This window comes from Patagioenas fasciata, chromosome 5 (assembly GCF_037038585.1).
Source record: "Patagioenas fasciata isolate bPatFas1 chromosome 5, bPatFas1.hap1, whole genome shotgun sequence".
Classification (NCBI taxonomy): Eukaryota; Metazoa; Chordata; class Aves; order Columbiformes; family Columbidae; genus Patagioenas; species Patagioenas fasciata.
Genome location: NC_092524.1, coordinates 583,929 through 601,133, shown reverse-complemented (window position 1 = coordinate 601,133; position 17,205 = coordinate 583,929). Strand labels below are relative to the sequence as shown.

The 17,205-nt window shown below is 68.8% G+C and overlaps 2 protein-coding genes across 4 annotated transcripts; one reads left to right on the top strand and one right to left on the bottom strand.

Annotated features, from left to right (window-relative positions):
• SIGIRR (single Ig and TIR domain containing) lies at nt 1-5,549 on the top strand. Of its 2 annotated transcripts, XM_065839757.2 has the most exons (10): nt 1-109; nt 2,365-2,485; nt 2,716-2,902; nt 2,998-3,128; nt 3,303-3,443; nt 3,532-3,675; nt 3,742-3,844; nt 3,919-4,069; nt 4,641-4,821; nt 4,952-5,549. In XM_065839757.2, exons 2-10 carry the CDS (start codon nt 2,479-2,481, stop codon nt 5,152-5,154), a joined length of 1,248 nt encoding a protein of 415 aa, XP_065695829.1. In that variant the 5' UTR covers nt 1-109; nt 2,365-2,478; the 3' UTR covers nt 5,155-5,549. The 2 variants fall into 2 exon arrangements, with proteins under 2 accessions (XP_065695829.1, XP_071664771.1); XM_071808670.1 differs by lacking the exon at nt 1-109 and having other exon boundaries at nt 2,077-2,485.
• A 769-nt stretch (nt 5,550-6,318) lies between these two features.
• Nucleotides 6,319-15,594, bottom strand: PKP3 (plakophilin 3). Of its 2 annotated transcripts, XM_071808669.1 has the most exons (14): nt 15,525-15,594; nt 12,714-12,900; nt 11,756-11,829; nt 10,858-11,576; nt 10,354-10,477; nt 10,031-10,235; nt 9,618-9,792; nt 9,248-9,365; nt 8,837-9,001; nt 8,309-8,494; nt 7,664-7,817; nt 7,322-7,514; nt 7,148-7,235; nt 6,320-6,783 (listed from the first exon to the last, which is right to left on the bottom strand). In XM_071808669.1, the coding sequence occupies exons 1-14, from the start codon at nt 15,561-15,563 to the stop codon at nt 6,748-6,750; spliced, it is 2,463 nt and encodes an 820-aa protein (XP_071664770.1). In that variant the 5' UTR covers nt 15,564-15,594; the 3' UTR covers nt 6,320-6,747. The 2 variants fall into 2 exon arrangements, with proteins under 2 accessions (XP_065695658.1, XP_071664770.1); XM_065839586.2 differs by lacking the exon at nt 15,525-15,594 and having other exon boundaries at nt 6,319-6,783; nt 12,714-13,816.
• Between the last annotated feature and the right edge of the window lie 1,611 nt (nt 15,595-17,205).

Below are 17,205 nucleotides of genomic sequence, written 5' to 3'. Positions count from 1 at the left end.
TCAAGCACGGACCCGGCAGGTCGGGTCGGGTCGGGTCGGGTCGGCCCGGCCGGAGCGGCGCGGGAGGAGGCGGCTGCTGGGGTCCCGCGGCGCCGGGGGCGCTCCGCAGGTAACGCGGTTCTGCTCCGCTCCCCGTTACACTCGATGCCACCTTGAGCTCGCAGGGTTCCGGCAGGGTTTCGGTTCTGGCAGGGTTCTGGCAGGGTTTCTGCAGGGTTTCGGTTCTGATAGGGTTTCGGCAGGGTTCTGGCAGGGTTTCGGTTCCAGCAGGATTCTGGCAGGGTTTCTGCAAGGTTTCGGTTCCGGCAGGGTTCCGGCAGCGTTCTGGCAGGGTTTCTGCAGGGTTTCGGTTCCGGCAGGGTTTCGGCAGGGTTCTGGCAGGGTTTCGGTTCCAGCAGGGTTCTGGCAGGGTTTCCGCAGGGTTTCGGTTCTGGCAGGGTTCTGGCAGGGTTTCGGTTCTGGCAGGGTTTCGGTTCTGGCAGGGTTCTGGCAGGGTTTCGGTTCCAGCAGGGTTCCGGCAGGGTTCTGGCAGGGTTTCCGCAGGGTTTCGGTTCTGGCAGGGTTTCGGTTCTGGCAGAGTTTCGGCAGGGTTCCGGCAGGGTTCCGGCAGGGTTCTGGCAGGGTTTTGGTTCTGACAGGGTTCCGGCAGGGTTCCGGCAGGGTTCTGGCAGGGTTTCGGTTCCGGCAGGGTTCCGGCAGGGTTCCGGCAGGGTTCCAGCAGGGTTCTGGCAGGGTTTCGGTTCTGGCAGGGTTTCAGCCTCTCCCCACACGCATGCTGCTCCCCTCTGCTTCCCAGTCCCACTCAGCCTCCCAGAACCTCAACCTGCACCCCCCTGCCCTCCCCACCATCCCCATCCCCGGGGATGCTGCAGCCCAACCATCACCCACCACCGCCTGGTATCTGCACCATGCTCTGCTGCACTCGGAGTGACACAACCAGGGGGTCCCCAGCCCAGACATGCAGGAAGCGACACCCTCGGGCGCCCATCACCATTTTGTGCCCCGGAGCCTGCCCATGGCCAGCCCGCAGGCTGTCGGGGCTTCCTTATTTCCAACTGTCCAAATGAAATTACTTATGAGCAACCCCACCCGGGCAGGACCAAGTGTGCCCAGCGTGTCCCCACGGGCACAGACCCCTCACCACCCTGTGTCGCGTCTCCCATCCCTTCCCCTGTGAACGCTGTCTCATCCCCATCCCCTGCTCTCCTGTCCCTGCTGGGAGAAACCCAGTTAATACTTCAGGTGTAAATCCCTTCCAGCTGCTCAAGCGGAACGTGCTGTCAGCGGCCCCGCGTACCTTGACCCACAGTGTCACCCCACGCCTGGCACCGGGCGGCCGTGCCCAGTGGAGCGGCGTGTCCCCGCAGCCCAGCAGCGCTGGGACGTCCCTCCCGGTCACAGCAGCACCGGCGCGGTTCCTGCAGGGCCCGGCCGGCCCCGGCAGCTCCGCACCCACCCAAAACCAGTTAGCAGTGCAGAGCGCCACGAGGCAGCCGGAGAGGCTTTGAGCCCGGCCCAGCCGTTCTGCTGGATGTGTTCATGGTGGCGCTGCCTCTCGGGAGCACCGGGACCGTGACGTCCTTGTTGTTCCCACACCGTCCCCAGAGGACACAGCACCCGCACCGGGGGCTCTGCGGGTGCTGGGGGTGGAGGAGCCGCTTCGCCGTGTGCTCCCGCTGCCCCTTTCCACACTGCGGTTCCCCGGTGGGGTGCGGTGTCCTCCCGGGACCCCTCTTCCCGCGGGTATCACAGTGGCGTGGCCGATGGCACAATGCCAGCGGGGGAACAGTGCCGCCGGTCCCCCACACCATCCCCACGCTGAGTGTCCCAGCACGGAGCCCCACACCAGCCTGTGTCGCTATAAGTAAACCACCCCGCTGCTTAATTAGCGATGTCCAGGGGCAGGTGAGGCTGGGGGCAGCCCCACAGCCCCCACGAGTGCTGGCAGCATGAGGGGTCCCACTGAGCTCCCACAGGTGCTCACCACGGTGTCACCAGGAGCTGTCGCACCAAAACCCCCACGGCTGAGCTGTGACCGCAGCTCGTGTCCCCTCACTGGTCACTGGCTTGAGCCAAAGCCGCGGTTTTAATGGCCTACAGCCCCAGTTGGTCATTAATCGCCTCTGCTCGTAAATTCAAGGTGGGGGCAGCCAGGCTGCGAGCCGGCGCTTCATGGGGAGGGCAGGTGACACAGTGCCACCAAGCACAAGCAGGACACAGTGTGGCTTTACCCGGAGCAGCACCTGCTGTCCCCCAACCCGAGTGGCTGTGGGGAGCGATGCGGAGCGATGGGGAGCGGTGGGGACCCAGGGAGCCCGTGCCAGCCCAGCTGGGGCTCACAGAGCCGCCTGTGCCCTGTCCCAGGCCCAGCCCGGTGCAGAGGCGGGTGGACTTTGTCCCCGGAAGGCGCCGGGACGCGGGGCCCTCCCGAGTGCCCACGGTGGTGCCGGCAGCTCCCCGCTCACACCAGAGCCCGCCATGGCAGGTAAGCTGCAAACCCCAGACTTCCACCCGTTTCCAGCTGGGAAGGACCCAAAGCTCCAGTTCGCCCCACAGGGCGGGCGAGGGTCCGTCCCAGCCCCCAAAACCAGCTCAGCCTGCTGCAATCAGCCACTCGCTGCCAGACCCCCGCAGAGCTCGCTTTTCCGGGGAAGCCCGTCCGGCCGGGAGCTGGATCAGCTGCCCCAGCCGACCCCCTTCCCGCTGTGCCCCCAGACCTCTGCAGCGTGCCCCCCACGTTCCTCGTCCCGGCCACCAATGAGACGTGGGAGCTGGCGCTGGGGACGCAGGTGACGCTGAACTGCACGGTGCGCTGGGCCAGCGCCGAGCCCTGCGAGCCCGTGCCCGCCTGGAGCAAGGACGGGCAGTGGCTGGGCAGTGGCAGCAGCCAGGACAGCACCTGGTGAGGAGCCTGGCAAAGGTCTGTCTGTCCATCTGTCTGTCTGTCGAGGCAGATCACGGCATGGCCTGACCCATGGCCACCCCATCTCCCCCCAGGCTTGGACAAAACGCCTCAGAGCGGCTCCTGGCCAGCGTGCTGCAGCTCAACCTCACGCAGGACAGCGACTTCGGGGTGTTTGCCTGCTGGGTCAGCAACGCCACGGCCACCTTCACCCTGCGGCGAGCGGGTAGGGACGCGCTGGGGACAGAGACGGGACACCCGCTGCCCGGGGCACCAGTGGCAGCTCCGTGGGGACCGTCACTGCCTCCGGGCAGCGCATCGCGGTGCAGCCCTACCCCAAACCCACGAAACCTGTGCCATGGCCACAGGCCACACTCACCATCCCCCCGCGGTCCCGCAGGGGTGGCCGGGCACGTGTGGGCGGTGCTGGCCGCGCTCCTGGTCCTGGCGCTCCTGGTGCTCCTGGCCGAGCTCTACGTGCGGTGCCACCTAAGCGTGCGGCTCTGGTACCGCAACCGCTACGGCGAGCTGGAGCTCAACGGTGAGCAGGCAAGGGGGCTCAGAGGGGCGTCCCCCTCGGGAACAGCCTCCTCCCAGTGTCACACCCCTGTCCCCACGGCTGTCCCCAGACGGGAAGCTGTACGATGCCTACGTGTCCCACGCCGGCGCCCCGGATGACCGCAAGTTCGTCCACTTCATCATGAAGCCGCAGCTGGAGAACCGCTACGGCTACAAGCTGTTCCTGGACGAGCAAACCATCCTGCCCAATGCAGGTGGGGCTGGACCCAGGGGGTCAGATGGAGGGTGACACCAAAACCCTGACACCCTTTTGCTCGTAGAGCCCTCGGCGGACCTGATCATGAACGTGAGCCGGTGCCGGCGCCTGATCGTCGTCCTCTCGGTCGCGTACCTGGAGCAGGACTGGTGCAACAACAGCTTCAGGTGGGCGCAGCTCCCGCCCGCACCGGGAGAGGGGCCGCGGGCCGGTGCCAGCCCACCGTGTCCTTCCCTCGCAGGGAAGGGCTCTGGAGGCTGCTGGAGCTCTCCAGGAAACCCATCTTCATCGTCTTCGAGAGCCAGTACCGGGAGATCACCCACCCCGCCATCAGCCTGCTGCGGCAGCACCGCGGCGCCGTGACCCTGCTGGTGTGGCGAGCCGGCTCCATGGTGAGAGCTGAGCAAACCCTGTCCCGCTGGCACCCCCTTTCCATCCCAGCACCCCCAGTTCCAGCTCCAGCACCCCCTTTCCATCCCAGCATCCCCAGTTCCAGCTCCAGCACTTCCTTTACACCCCCAGCACCCCAGGTTGTCAGCCTCCCCGCAATGCGCTGGAGCTGCTCCTCATGCTCCTACAGAGCAGGCTGAGGCACTTGTCTTTAGGAGGCAATATTTTCAAAATCCAACCGAAACAGCCGTGGTTCTGGGTGCCCGCTCCCCAAACCCGCATGCCCAGGAGCCCCGGCCGAGCGGTGAAGCTTTGGCCCGTGGCTGCTCCGGCCATTTCGGGGCCGGGCGGGGAGCCGGAGCTCAGGAGCGTCCCGGCAGGTCGAGCCGGTTCCTCCGCCGGTGCACGGGCACGCTGCCACGGGCACGCTGCCACGGGCACGCTGCCATGCCGGGAGCGCTGCCCGAGCCTTGGCACAGAGCCCGGCGCTGGGGAGAGGCAGCTGAGACCCACAGAGCGCCCCCAGCCCCACTCGGCTGCCCGGGGTCCCCACGCGGCTCCTCGCCCCTGCAGATGCCCTCGTCAGGCTTCTGGAAGGAGCTGTGCCTGGCCCTGCCGCGCAAGGTGTCCTTCCTGGGGACCGTGGGGGACCCGCAGACGCAGCTGCAGGAGGACAAGGACCCCATGCTGATCCTGCACAGCAGCTACCTGGACAGCGCTGGGGACCTGCACCCAGATGGAGACCTTGGCACAGGTCCTTGTCCCCTGCGCCTTCTCCGGATGTGCGCAGGAGGTCACCTCTGGGCTCCGCGTCACCCTCCCGTGGCAGGCGGGACGGGTTCGCCCCCTCCCCAGCACTAAACCCGCCTCCCTGCTCCCCGCAGGCCTCCGAGGGTGGGGGTTCAGGAGCCCCAAGCCCCCCCGCATCGGCGGCCCCGGCGCTGCAGTGGCCGCGGCTGCCGGCGCAGCGGAGGACACGCAGCCCAAGGACAGCCAGAGACCCGAGATCGACGTCTCGGACCTGGGATCACGCAACTACGGCGCCCGCACAGACTTCTACTGCCTGGTGACAGAGGATGACGTCTGAGCGGGGCCAGGAAGGGCAGCGTCCCCGCGGGGCCGCGGGGCCGCAGGGACACAGGGCACGGCCAGAGGAGCCCGGGCGGTGCGGTGGGACCAAAGCCAGGGTCTCGGTGGAAGGACAGGAGCTGGCTCCTTGGAGCAGCTCGCTCTGCGCTGGAAAACCACCACCAGGGGACAGCCCGGCCCCTGGTGCCGGGGCACCCTGGGGTGCTGGCCCCCTCCCTCACCGTGGGCAGCAGGGACTCGTGTCCCGTCTGACGGACACATCTGGGATGGGGGATGCTCCCCGAGAAACACCGTGTTCCTGCCCCATCCCAGGGCTGGGAACCGCCCGGCGGGGCGGCTGCGGCACACTGTGCCCCCCAGAGCCCCCCAGCAATAAAACACTGCTGCACCCGGTGAGTCTGCTCCAGCTGCAGGGACCTGGGTGCCGCCGGTGGGTCTGTCCCCACCCTGGGCAGCGGGGCTGGCAGCGCTCTGCTGTGTCCTGTCCCCGGGCAAGTGTCCCTGTGCCGGTGTCCCCGCAGTGCTGGCCTGGAGCAGTGCCCAGTCACGGCGAGCGCGGTGTCACCGCAGTGTGAGCCCCACTGCACACCCGTGTCCCCTCCCGTGTGCCAGCTGAGCACGGGGACAGGTGGGCACGTTCAAGGCCTTTATTTCGGGGATGCTCAGGGAGTTTGTACACGGAGAGCTGGGGGACCAACCCACCATGACACCCCCATGCCGTCACACTGCAGGGGCCGCCCCAGCCCTGGATGCGGCCCCTCTGCCAGCGCTGCCTGGCGTCCCCCCACCCCCTCTAACTACTCAACCTCATTTCCCAAAAGGGCTGCGATGCCCCCAAGCACAGGGACGCCCCCCAGCACCAAATCCGCTGGCAAAGCGAAGCCACCCGCAGCCCCCCAGCCCCACTGCTGCCGTGCAGGGAGCGCACCGGGCACCAGGGACATCTCGCCACACGCTGGTGACACCACCCAGCACACACCAGCGCTGGCCCTGTCCCAGTCCCGCCCACGCAGCACTGGGGTCCCAGCCTGAGCCCCCCAACCGGGCTGCACAGGGACGGTCCCGCGGGGTGCAGGGTTGGGGACAGCGCAGCTCCGAGGTCCCCCGGCCCCTGGCAGCGGGGGCACAGCCTCAGCTCCCCCCTCACAGCCACCCTCCCCAGGCGTCCCACCCCCCGAGCTACGGCAGCCCTGTGCCCCCTGCACACCCGTGTGTGCAGGGACAGCCCACGGCGCACCCTGCACCCCCAGCACCCCGTGTGTGCAGTTCAGCGTGTCCCCAGCAGCACAGCTTTGCAGGACCCCCGCCGAGACAAGCCGAGCTTTGCAGCAGCTTCTAGGAACCCCTGAGTGCCACAGGGCTGTCCCCACCAACCGGGGTCGCAGCGGGTCCCCTGGCAGAGCCAAAAGCCGTTGCTGGGTTTGAGGCTGCGGCAGGAGCGTCCCCCACCAGGGACGGGGACGTGGCGCAGCGGGAGGCACAAGGGAGGCGGTAAGGACTACGCTATGGAGCGGGCTCAGCGGCGAGCGGTGTCCTGGGGCACGGCCGGCAGCAGCGCCCGGGGGTCAGGGCGGGCGGCCCGGGGGTGTCCTCACAGGCCGAGGAAGTCCTCCTTGCGGTACCCCTTCTGCAGGGAGACAGGCCACCGTCACACCAGGGACACCTGCACTGGCTCTCCCGCCCGAGGACATCCCCACCATGCTGGGCACTGGGAACGCCAACACAAACCCGCCCTGGTACAGACAGGGCCACGCTGTCCCCATTTTGGGCACGTGACTGTCCCCACCCCGCTGGCACAGGTGGATGATGCTCTGGGGACATCCCCAGCCCTCCAGGAGCGGGGCGTGTGGAGTCGGGGCACTTCTGGCAGCACTTGAGGGACGTGGCTGGCGGGGTGGAGCCCCTGGCCCTGACTCCTCTGGGATCCACCCTCGGGATCTACCCCGGGATCCACCCCGGGTCCCAGCGGCGGGGGAGCTCGGGGTACGCACCATCTTGAAGTCGCGGTGCAGCTTGGTGTACTGCCACATGTTGCCCAGGAGGCTGGCGGCTGCTCTGGAGGACTTCTCGTTGTCTGAGCTGGGACAGGGACGGCACAGTGAGGTTTGGGGGGTGCCCAAGGATGTCACCCAGAGGGGCCGGGAGGGTACACAGGGAGCTCCCACCTGTCCCTTCTCTTCTTGATGTAGAAGAGCTTCCTGAGGCCATCAAAGTAGACGATGTCGCGGGCGGCCATGGGACTCTCCACCACCAGGTTGTTGAGCACCGCGATGATGTTGACGATGACATCGGCGGGCGGTGCCTTGTCCCCCACGCTCCCCGGCAGCTTCTCGATCAGGTGGCTGACCACCTTGGTGGCTGGGGGGCAAAGGCATCACATCAGGGCTGGCGGCCAGAGCCAGGGGACAGGCAACAGCCTGGGGATGAACCTCACAGCCTCCTGGGGCAATGGGGGGACAGAGGGGGTCCTGGCGCTGCCCCCGCAGTCCCGGCCCCCCGGCACTCACACATCTCGTCCTTGTTGCGTGCATGGCGGGACAGGTTGCGGATGAGCCCGGTGAGGGAGCGGAGCTGGTGGTGGTCGGCGGTGCGGACGCGGTCCAGCACGGGGTTCAGGATGCGCTCCTGCTCCAGCGCCAGCCGGCTCAGCACACCTGCCCACTGCCAGGAGACACCCGCTTGGGGACACTGCTGGGACCACAGGCCACCTCCTCCCGCCCCATCCACCTCCTCCTCCTCGTCAGGGTGACCCAAGCCCATGACAGAGCCCAGGGAACGGCAGAAGATGTGCTTGGGGGGGTCAGTGGGACATGAGGCAAAGGCTCTTCCCCCAGAGGTGCTGGGCACTGAACAGGCTCCCAGGGAGGGGTCACGGCCCAACCTGACAGTGTTCAAGAAGAGACTGGACAACATCCTCAGACACACGGGGTGACCTGCGGGGTGTCCTGTGCAGGGACAGGGGCTGGACTCTATGACCCTTGTGGGTCCCTTCCAACTCAAGGCGCTCTATGACTCTCTGCCCAGATGGGGAGCAGCGCAACGGCCACGTCCCCACCCAGGGCAGGTTGGGACCAGCCCCCCCGGCACGGCTGTGCCTGCCCAGCTGGTGGGGACACCCGGAGGACAGGCCAAGGCCAGGGACGCCCCCTCACCCTGCGGTCCCCGGCGGTGATGTTCTGCAGGGCGCCCGAGGCCGCCTCGGTGGTGTGCTTGTTGAGCTCGCAGCGCTGCAGCAGCCGGTTGTAGATGCCGACGATCTGCGGGTTCCAGAGCCACTCCATGCCCTTGGGGTCCTTGGAGACCTCCGTGAAGGTGACGATGTCTGCGTTCAGGTAGTGCTGGGGTGGAGACAGCACGGTTAGGCTGGTCAGGGATGTTCCCTCTGCAGCACCCCTCGCTGCTGGTGTCCCCTCGTCCCCCCGTCCCTGGGCTCGGCGCTGGGCAGCTCCGGGCTGGCAGGGACCCAGCAGGTCACCCCGGCTGCGTCACACCCCGTGGCACAGCAAAGTGGGGTTCAGCACCCTGATTCACCCTCCGCTGAGCTCACCCGTGTGTCTCACCCATCAGCCGGGCCGGTGTCCACCTCCGCCCCAGCGTCACCTCCGCGCCAGCCGCTGCCCAACGCCAGCCCCACCCCGGTGACACGGCCGTGACGGTGCCCACCCCTCCCAGCTGCTCACCTCCCGCGCCTTCTTGCTCTGGGGGCTGAAGCAGCCCACCAGCTCGCCGGTCACCATGCCGCCGTTGCGCCGGTGGCCCTCCAGCCGCTGCAGGGAGGACGGGGGCATCTCGTCGTACAGGCGGTACGAGAGGTTGCGCAGGACGCAGACGGCGTTCTCCACGCTCTGCGGGGAAACGTGGGGCAGGGGTCAGTCCTTGTGCCGCCCGCCAGGGCATCTCCAGCTGGCGCGTCCCCTGGGGCTCTGCAACCAGAGCCACTCCAGTGACACCGGCGGTGGGTGCCCCACTGTGCCCAGTAAGCCCAGAAGGAGCCAGACTGGTTTTCCCACCGTCACCTCGAGATGTGCCTGTGCACCACGATGCTGCAGGAGGGAGGGAGCAGCACCCAGACCCCCAGCTCCCGGGCTCACCTTGTCCTCGGACTTGCCCACCTCCAGGGAGCTGTTGACGTAGTGGATCATGGCGTCCACCAGCCCGTGGCACTCGCGCATCTTCTGCCGGGTCTGCTGGCTGGCGGAGCTGAGGTTCCTATGTGGGCACATCATGGTGAGAAGGGGCTGCCCCACAGCCACCCCCTGCCCCTGGGCACCGCCACGGGGAACCCCTGTCCCATGGGGTCGAGCAGGCTTTGCCTTGGTGCACAAGTGCTGCAAGGGATGGGGACCCCAGAAACGAGCCCCGGGACCTCACTCCCCACATCTGCAGCACAGGGTGGGGTCTCTTCCTCCCCCCAGAACCTCACCCACAGCAGGAGGGCTGGTGCTGGCCCAGAGCAGGTACCTGAGGAAGCCCGTGGAGTTGTAGAAGATCTCCGCCTCCGAGGGGTTCTGCTGGATGACACCCGAGCCCCCCAGCCCAGAGAGGGGCACCAGGACCGTGTCCGTGAGCTGCTCCAGCGTGTCCCGGGCCAGGCGGTCCTTCAGGTTGTCACTGGAGGAGAGGTTCCACAGGATCCCTGCGCAGAGGGGATCCTCAGGCCCGGCAAGGTTGGGGGGCACATCCACCCCACTCACCTCACGGGGGGCTCGTGCTGACCCCCGCAGCCAGGAGCAGCCACGGGACAGGGTGAGTAACAAGGGCACAAAGAGCCCACCCCCATGGAGCGTCACCCCAGCTTTACTCATGGGGCGGGGGGACCAACGTGCCCCTCCTGGGGGAGGAGGACCCCTGCCCAGCCCGCCACCGTCCCCAACCTGTGACATTCTTGCGGAGCTCGTCATCGGGCTCCCGCAGCGTCCTCATGAGCTCGTAGATGCCGTTCTCCTCCACCAGCGCCAGCTTGTTCTCGGCGTTGTCGTAGATGAGGTTGCGCATGGCGCCGGTGGCATGGCGCTGCACCTCCTGGTTGGGGCTGTTGAACAGCTTCACCAGCTTGGGCATGGCCTGGAGGCTGCGGGCCTGGGGGGACAGCCCAGCGCGCTGGGAACCCGGCTGGGGCTCCTGCGCCTCCCGCGCCCCCCGGTGCTCCCCACGGCAGGGGGGCTGGGACAGCCCGTCCCCTCGCGCCGGCGCTCACCTGCTTCTTGGCGTTGCCGTCGCTGTAGCACTTGTGCTGGAGGTAGGCGGCACCGAGGACCTGCAGGTTGGGGTCGCTGGCGATCAGGTACTTCACCGCCGAGGGCAGGTCGATGTCGTCGAACCTGGGAGCCCGGGGAGGTGAGGGACAGCCCAGGCAGAGCCCCCCAGGGCTCCTCCACCACGTCCTGCCTCTCGAGGGGCCCCCCAACCCGCCTTCCTCCCCACCAGCACCCCTGGGGCACGGCACAACACACCCGGCTGAATCTTCTGCCCTCGTGCCCCAGGATGTGCCACAGGCCACATGCAGGACACGCTTGGGGGTCAACCCACACCATGGTCCATCGCTATGGGGCCAAATTGTGCCCGCTGTCTCACTCCTCCTCCCGCACCCCTTGCGGCAAGGGAACGCCAGACAAGAGATGGGGGTTCTGCCCTCAAACCGGTCAAGTGACCAAGGTGGGGACAAGGCCAGGCGGTGGCAGAGCAGCCCGGTGGCACTCACCCCCCTGCGTGGCGGCCGAGCAGCGTGCCGTGCCCGTTGTACAGCTCCATGGCGCGCTGGTCCTGCAGCCGCTGGCCCGACTCGGCCAGGCTGCGCACGGAGGGGGCGCGGGAGCTGCCGTGCTCCCCCAGCCCCAGGTAGGAGCCCCCCATGCCCGCCGCGGCGCTGCCGAAGGAGCCGGCGCTCAGCCGCGAGCGGTTGTTGCTCTGGAAGCGCTGCAGCGTGCGCATGGCGGGCGCGCGGATGGTGCGGCTCTGCGCCACCTCGCTGCCCTCCAGCCACTCCGACGGGGCCTTGGCGGCCGAGCCGGCGCTCAGCTGCCTCTCGAAGGTGTAGGAGCGGGCGAAGCCGCCGTTGCCTTGGCTTTTGTAGAGGGGCCGGTGCCCCAGCGGGTCCAGCTGCTCCGAGACGACGCTGTAGCGGTCGTCGGCCATGGCGGGGGGCGGCAGCGGCCCGTCGGCCAGGCGCAGCGAGCGCAGCGAGAGCGTGTCAAAGTTCTGCCGGGGCCGGTAGGCGCGCTCGTGGAAGGAGCTGGGCCGCGGGGAGGTGCTGGTGGCCGGGGACACGGCGTAGCCGGGGCCGTAGCCGCGGCCCTGTGCCAGCCCCCCGTTGCTGATGGTCGCCACCCGCTTATGCGAGGTGAGGTCCACGGCTGAGCGTGAGGACCAGCCGCCGCCCTTCAGGGTGCCAAAATCCTTCTTGGGCAGCGGCTGGTACAGCTGGGGGGAGAACACTGGGTTATGGGGTGCCCACAGCCCTGTTCCCGCTCCCCGCTGCAGGGAGAGGGATGGACGGAGCCAAGAGCCTCCCCTGGCACAACCAAGGCTGCAGGCAGCGGCTGCATCCCCGGCTGCCACGGCGATGGGCGCTGGGGCGGGGGACAACCCCCAGTACGCACCGAGGCTTTAGGGTCCAGGCCGTTGCTCTGGGAGCGGGAGCTGAAGGAGTGCAGGGCTGTGCCATACTGACCGCCTGCGGACCGAGACGGGGTCAACGTGAGACGGGGGGCAAGGGAACCCCTGGCTCATCCCCGGGGACCTGCTTTGGGAGCCATGGCGGTGTCAGTGGCACCCGGGGGACAAGGGAGCGGGAGGACGCTGCCTTCGCCTGCCCGCTGCCCACGGGAGCAGGAGCGGTGGCGGCCGAGCTGAGCAGTGGCCTCCCTGCCTTTCATCGTGCCCCGGCGGCGAGGCCACTAATTGCCACCTGGGCGGGGAGGTGGCGGCTCAGCCCGGTCCCCTCTGCCACAGCCGGATCGGCAGCCCAGGCACCCCCAGAACCGGACCCAGTTCCACCACCCGGGGACGGGAGCCCGGAAGGGACCTGGCCACCCCGCTGCGCCCCACGCCGCCCTCCCGAGGCCACCGACGGGGACAGCGAGGATGGGGACAGGGAGCGTGACCCACACCGGGCAGCCAGGGGTCTGGCAGCCGCGGCCAGGGAAGCGGCGCCGCAGCGGGCGAAGCGGCAGGGCGGAGGCCGTGAGCAGACGCTAAATGGAGGCGATTGGAGCCCGGCCAGCGGCGCCGCTCAAAGGCCGGGGAGACGGGGAGGGATCCGCCAGGCGGGAAAAACCTCCCCCCAGCCCAAAGCGGGGTGCAGGGACCCCATAGTGCAAATCACCCCCAGGGGCAGGGGGGAAACTGAGGCATGACCCTTGAGCGTGCTGAAACGAGCCCACGATGGGGTCGTGCCGCCCCGTCCCCAGCACTGGGGGTGCAGCAGGGGGCTCGGGGTCTCAGCCAGCGTGGGGGTGACCCCCCGGCCCCAAGCTGGGGCACAACCCAAACCCTGGTGCCAACCGAGGGCTCCCACCGCCCGTCCCGACACACGTGCCCGGGGCGCGGGGCGCTCACCTCTGGCGCAGTCGGCGTGGTCGGGGCCGTCGGGGCGGGCGGCCGCCTGTCCCCGCAGCATCATGCGGATGCGGACCTGCTCCTGGACGCGGGCGCTGCGCAGACGCTGGGCCTCGGCCGCCTCCCGGCCCCGGCCGTCCAGCTGCCGGTCCGAGGGCAAGGCCAGCGAGCAGACGCCGGCCTCGGGCTGCAGGGCCGAGAGCAGGAAGGGGTTGGTGGCGGCGGGGGGCTCCTGCATGGCTGCGGTGCGGCCCAGCCGGCGCGGCCGCCCTGCGCAGGTGAGCAGTGGCGGCTCCCTCGGCCCCAGGGAGGCTCCCGGCACGCCCCGCCGCCGCCACGCCTCGCCGGGAGGGAGGGGACCGCACCGAGCACCCGCCGACACCGTCACCAACACCACGACCGACACCGGCACCCGGGAGCGACCTCGCAGGGATGAGGGGGCGGGGGAGGCGGATGGCCCGGGGGCACCGGGGTGGTCGTACCTGCGGCGAGAGGCACCCCCAGGCAGCCTCCCCATTGCCCCCCAGAGTCCCAGGCAACCCCAGCAGTGAGCCCCAGATCTATACATGGCCACAGGGAAGAGCCCCAGACCCCGTGTTGTCCCTATGGCAAGACCCGGACCCCCAGCTGGTCCCCCAGCTGGTCCCCCAGAGCAGCCTTCTCACTGAGCCTCAGACCTCCACACTGTCCCTTCAATGGGCCCAAGACCCGCAAGCAACCTCCCAGGAGACCCCCAGATCCCCACATTGTCTGGCTAGAACTGGATCCCCACATGGTCCCCAGACCTCAACATTGTCTCTCTGGCAAGTTCCAGACCCCCACAAGGGCTCCCAGGAGAGCCCGGACCCCCAGGTGGCCCCACCACTGACCCCAGCCCCGGCACAGGGAGCCAGGCTGCCCAAGGGCCGGAGTGGGGGCTAATTGGTGGTAATTACTGGCCTGGCTTTCCCTGCTTTGCTTTTCAAATTAGCCGGAGAATTAAAAAACAACAACAGTAATAAGAAAGAAAAGGGGGTGGCTGAGCGCCGGCAGGAAGGAACGCGGGTGACTCAGCCCTGCCAAGGCACAGGTACTAATTAGGCTCGCCCTGCCCGCCCAGCCACCCCGGGCGACCCCGGCACGGCCGCGGTGCGGGACACCCCGTCCCCCAGCCCGCCGTGCTCAGGCCCGGCTCCCGCCATCCCCACGGTGCCGCCCGCACCGCTCCCCCAGCCCGGCTCGCCGTCCGAGCCGCTCGGTGCCGAGCCGAGCCGTGCCCGTCCCCACGCTGCCCGCGCTTGCCCGGCGGCTCGGAACCGCGACCGGGAGCCGGCCGTCTGAAGGCCAGCGTGGCGACGCGGCCCGGGCAGCGCGACCGGGCTCAGCGCCCAGCGTCACCGCTCAGCACCCGCCCGGCAGCCGCGTCACAGGCTTTGCCGCACGGGGTTTACAACACCCGGCGATGACAACGCCGGGATGGTGTTGACAGTGCCGGGACGTTGATGACAACGCCAGGGTGACTTTTGTGCTTGGTTAGGAGGTGAACAGGGCGGCTGTCCCCGCGGAATGTGCCGCCGTCAGCAGGAGCAGCGGCTGGTGCCAGGGCGGGGTGGCGAGAGCTGCGGGCGAGCGTTCTGGGGTGACCGGCCCCGCTTTGCTGGCCTCCCCGACCCCCGGGGGGCTGCAGACCTGGTGCCACTATCCCACCACACCTGGGGACCAATGCGGGGGGAACCCACCTCCCCACTTCCGGGGGTGTCCAAGAACATCACGGGTTTACCAGGAATGCCCCCTTAGCTTGGGGGTCACACCTGACCCCTTTGGGGTGCAGCACCCAGGGGTAACCCCGACGCTCCCCCTCTTCTCCCACCTCAGCACCCCCCCCGGAGCGTCGGCGGGTGCCCGGGTTTGGCAGCGCTCAGCGGGGCGCTCCCAGCCCGCATGAATCACGGGCTCCCCGCAGGAGCGGGCGGGGAGGGCGGTTCGCTCCCCGTGCAAGCCCGTGCCTGCCCCTTGTCCCCGTGCCAAACACCGAGGGGCGCGGGGACGGCCCCGGGAGCCCCTCTGTCCCCTCCGGGGCCCCCAAGCCCGCTGGCAGCCCCACTCCCCCAGGCTCTGCATCCCTTCCAAGCGCCCGGCCCCCAGCACGACACCACCCTGCAGCTTACAGATGAAAACTGGGGGGTCTTAGCAGAGTTTGGGGGGGTTCAGGCAGGTTTGAGGCTGAAACCGGCAGGACTTGCCTTCTACGTGGGTTGTTAATAGGGGAAGGGGTTGGGTGCAAGCAGGGACGCACCAGAATGCTTAAAAACCAGCAAAGCGTCACACACAAAAAACCCACAAACATCTGCAGCAAAACGGGGGGATTCCCCAGGGGTCTGGCCAGTCAGGGTGGCGCAGGGTTAAACAAACACGGCCTGGGGATCCGTAATGTAGCCACTGACTCCCCATCTCCCTCCGTGGGGTGACAGAGCCATGTCCCCAGGGAGACCCCAGCTCCTGGCTGCATGCTGTCCCCCCCCGCCCCTGCGCACCACCGAGTGCCTGGTCCCAAAACCGGGTCCCCAGGGCAGCCCGTGGCTGCCGCTGCCACCAGCGGTTCCAGCGGGGAGCGGCCGCGGCGGCACCGCACAGCCTGCCCACGGCGCACGTGCGCCAAGGGCCACGCCGGGGAAACTGAGGCACGATTTGAAACAGAGCGTTCGGACAAAGCTGCCGGACCCGCCACCCGCGCTGTCCCTCCCCACGCTGCACGGGGAGCGGTGGCAGTTCAGGTGCCACCAGGCTTCCCCGGGGACCCGCGCTGGGGACAGCTCCCCGATGGGCACATACCTGGCTGGGCGGCCCTGGGGGGCCGTTGCCCTGCAGCATCTCCGGGCAGGCGGGTGCACCCCTGGGTGCTGGCGGGTGCACCCCTGGGTGCTGGCGGTGCCCCGGCGCGGGGTGGGCGCTGGCGGCGGGGCGGGCGTGGGACCCGCCCCGGGACCTCGCCCCACCCGTCTCCTCCCCGGGGTGCGATGTGCGCTCCAACCCGCTCCCCTCGCAGCCACGCTCGGGATTTTGGGGCTCGGGGCGGCCCCGCCAAGCCCCTCAGCACGGCCGGGGTGTCGCGGGGGGCCTGGGGATCCTGCTGCCCTGCCCCGGGCAGCGCAGCCGCGTCTCAATCACCTCCGTGATGCTCAAAACCCCATCGGTCCCACCACCCCCACGGCCACAGTCCAACACGTCCCCCCCACTGCCTCCTCTGAGCCCCCCAGCACCCATGGGTGCAGCACAGAGGGTCTGGGGCTGCCGAAAGGAGCCGGCGGAGGGGAGGCAGGGCTGGGGGGGTAGGGATTTTGGAGCACGGGGGCTGCCCCGGGGGTTCGCAGGGAGCGTGTTTGGGTGCGTGGGACGGAGCAGGAGCCCTTTGAAGCCAGATAAGCTGAGAGGGAGCGTTTGGAACGGGCCAAACCAGTTTGGGGGCCGTTGCTTCCACCAGCACCGCAGCCCGGGCCCCACAGCGCACCCAAGGCTGGGGGGGCTGCCGGGAGGGGACCCCCACGGGAGATGACCTCCCAGCAGAGCCCAGTGTAGAGCAGGAGGCTGCCCAGGACTGGCGCTCTGAACGAGGGGACCTGCCTGCACCCCCTGCCACTTGGGGCTCCAACAACCGGCCCGAAGAGGGTCCTTGTGGTCCCCGCATGGTCCCTGTGGTCCCCACACAGGCCCCATGTGGTCCAACAACCACAGCTCAGCCGCTGCCAAAGAAACAAAACCCTCCGGCATTTTGCTGCCAGTGCTGCCCCAAGAGCCACCATCAGCCACCTCCAAATTGTCCCTGGGGTTTTGCAAGGAAACCCACCTGCCCGGGCTGGAGCAGCGTCCCCGGTGGGGACAGCACGGGTGGCAGCAGCTCCAGCAGCCCCTGCCAGCAGCCCCTCTGGCTGCGGCCGAGCCCGCTGCCCGCACCGGTGCCAGCGGCTGTGCCAGCTCAGCCGGATGGGAGCTGCCGGACACACGGTGCCTGAGGAGCGGCGGCTGCCGGGGTCCCAGCGCTGGCCCTGGGGACCGTGGGGCCACCCGCCCTGCCCGGCTCAGCCCAGCGCCAGCACAGCCCTCGCCCACAACAAAGCCATTCCAAAGTGCTGGAAATAACAGGCAGCGGGGCGAGGAGAGGAGAGGGAAAACACGCTGCCTGCCCTAAACTGTCCCCTCCCGGCAAATCCCGGGGCCAGAAGTACCAAATTTGGGGTAAAGAAATCCCCCGGAGCTGCAGATTATGGCTGTTCTCTGGTGACAAGCAGGCTGCTGAGCCTAGCAGCTCCATCTGCACCCCGCCAGCTCCATCTGCACCCCGCCAGCTCCACCCGCACCCCGCCAGCTCCACCCGCACCCCGCCAGCTCCATCTGCACCCCACCAGCTCCATCTGCACCCCACCAGCTCCACCCACACCCCAGCACCCAGAGGATGCTCAGACCGAGCCCGGCCGGTGCGGACGGGCAATAACACACTGCAGAGGAATCCCCGGGG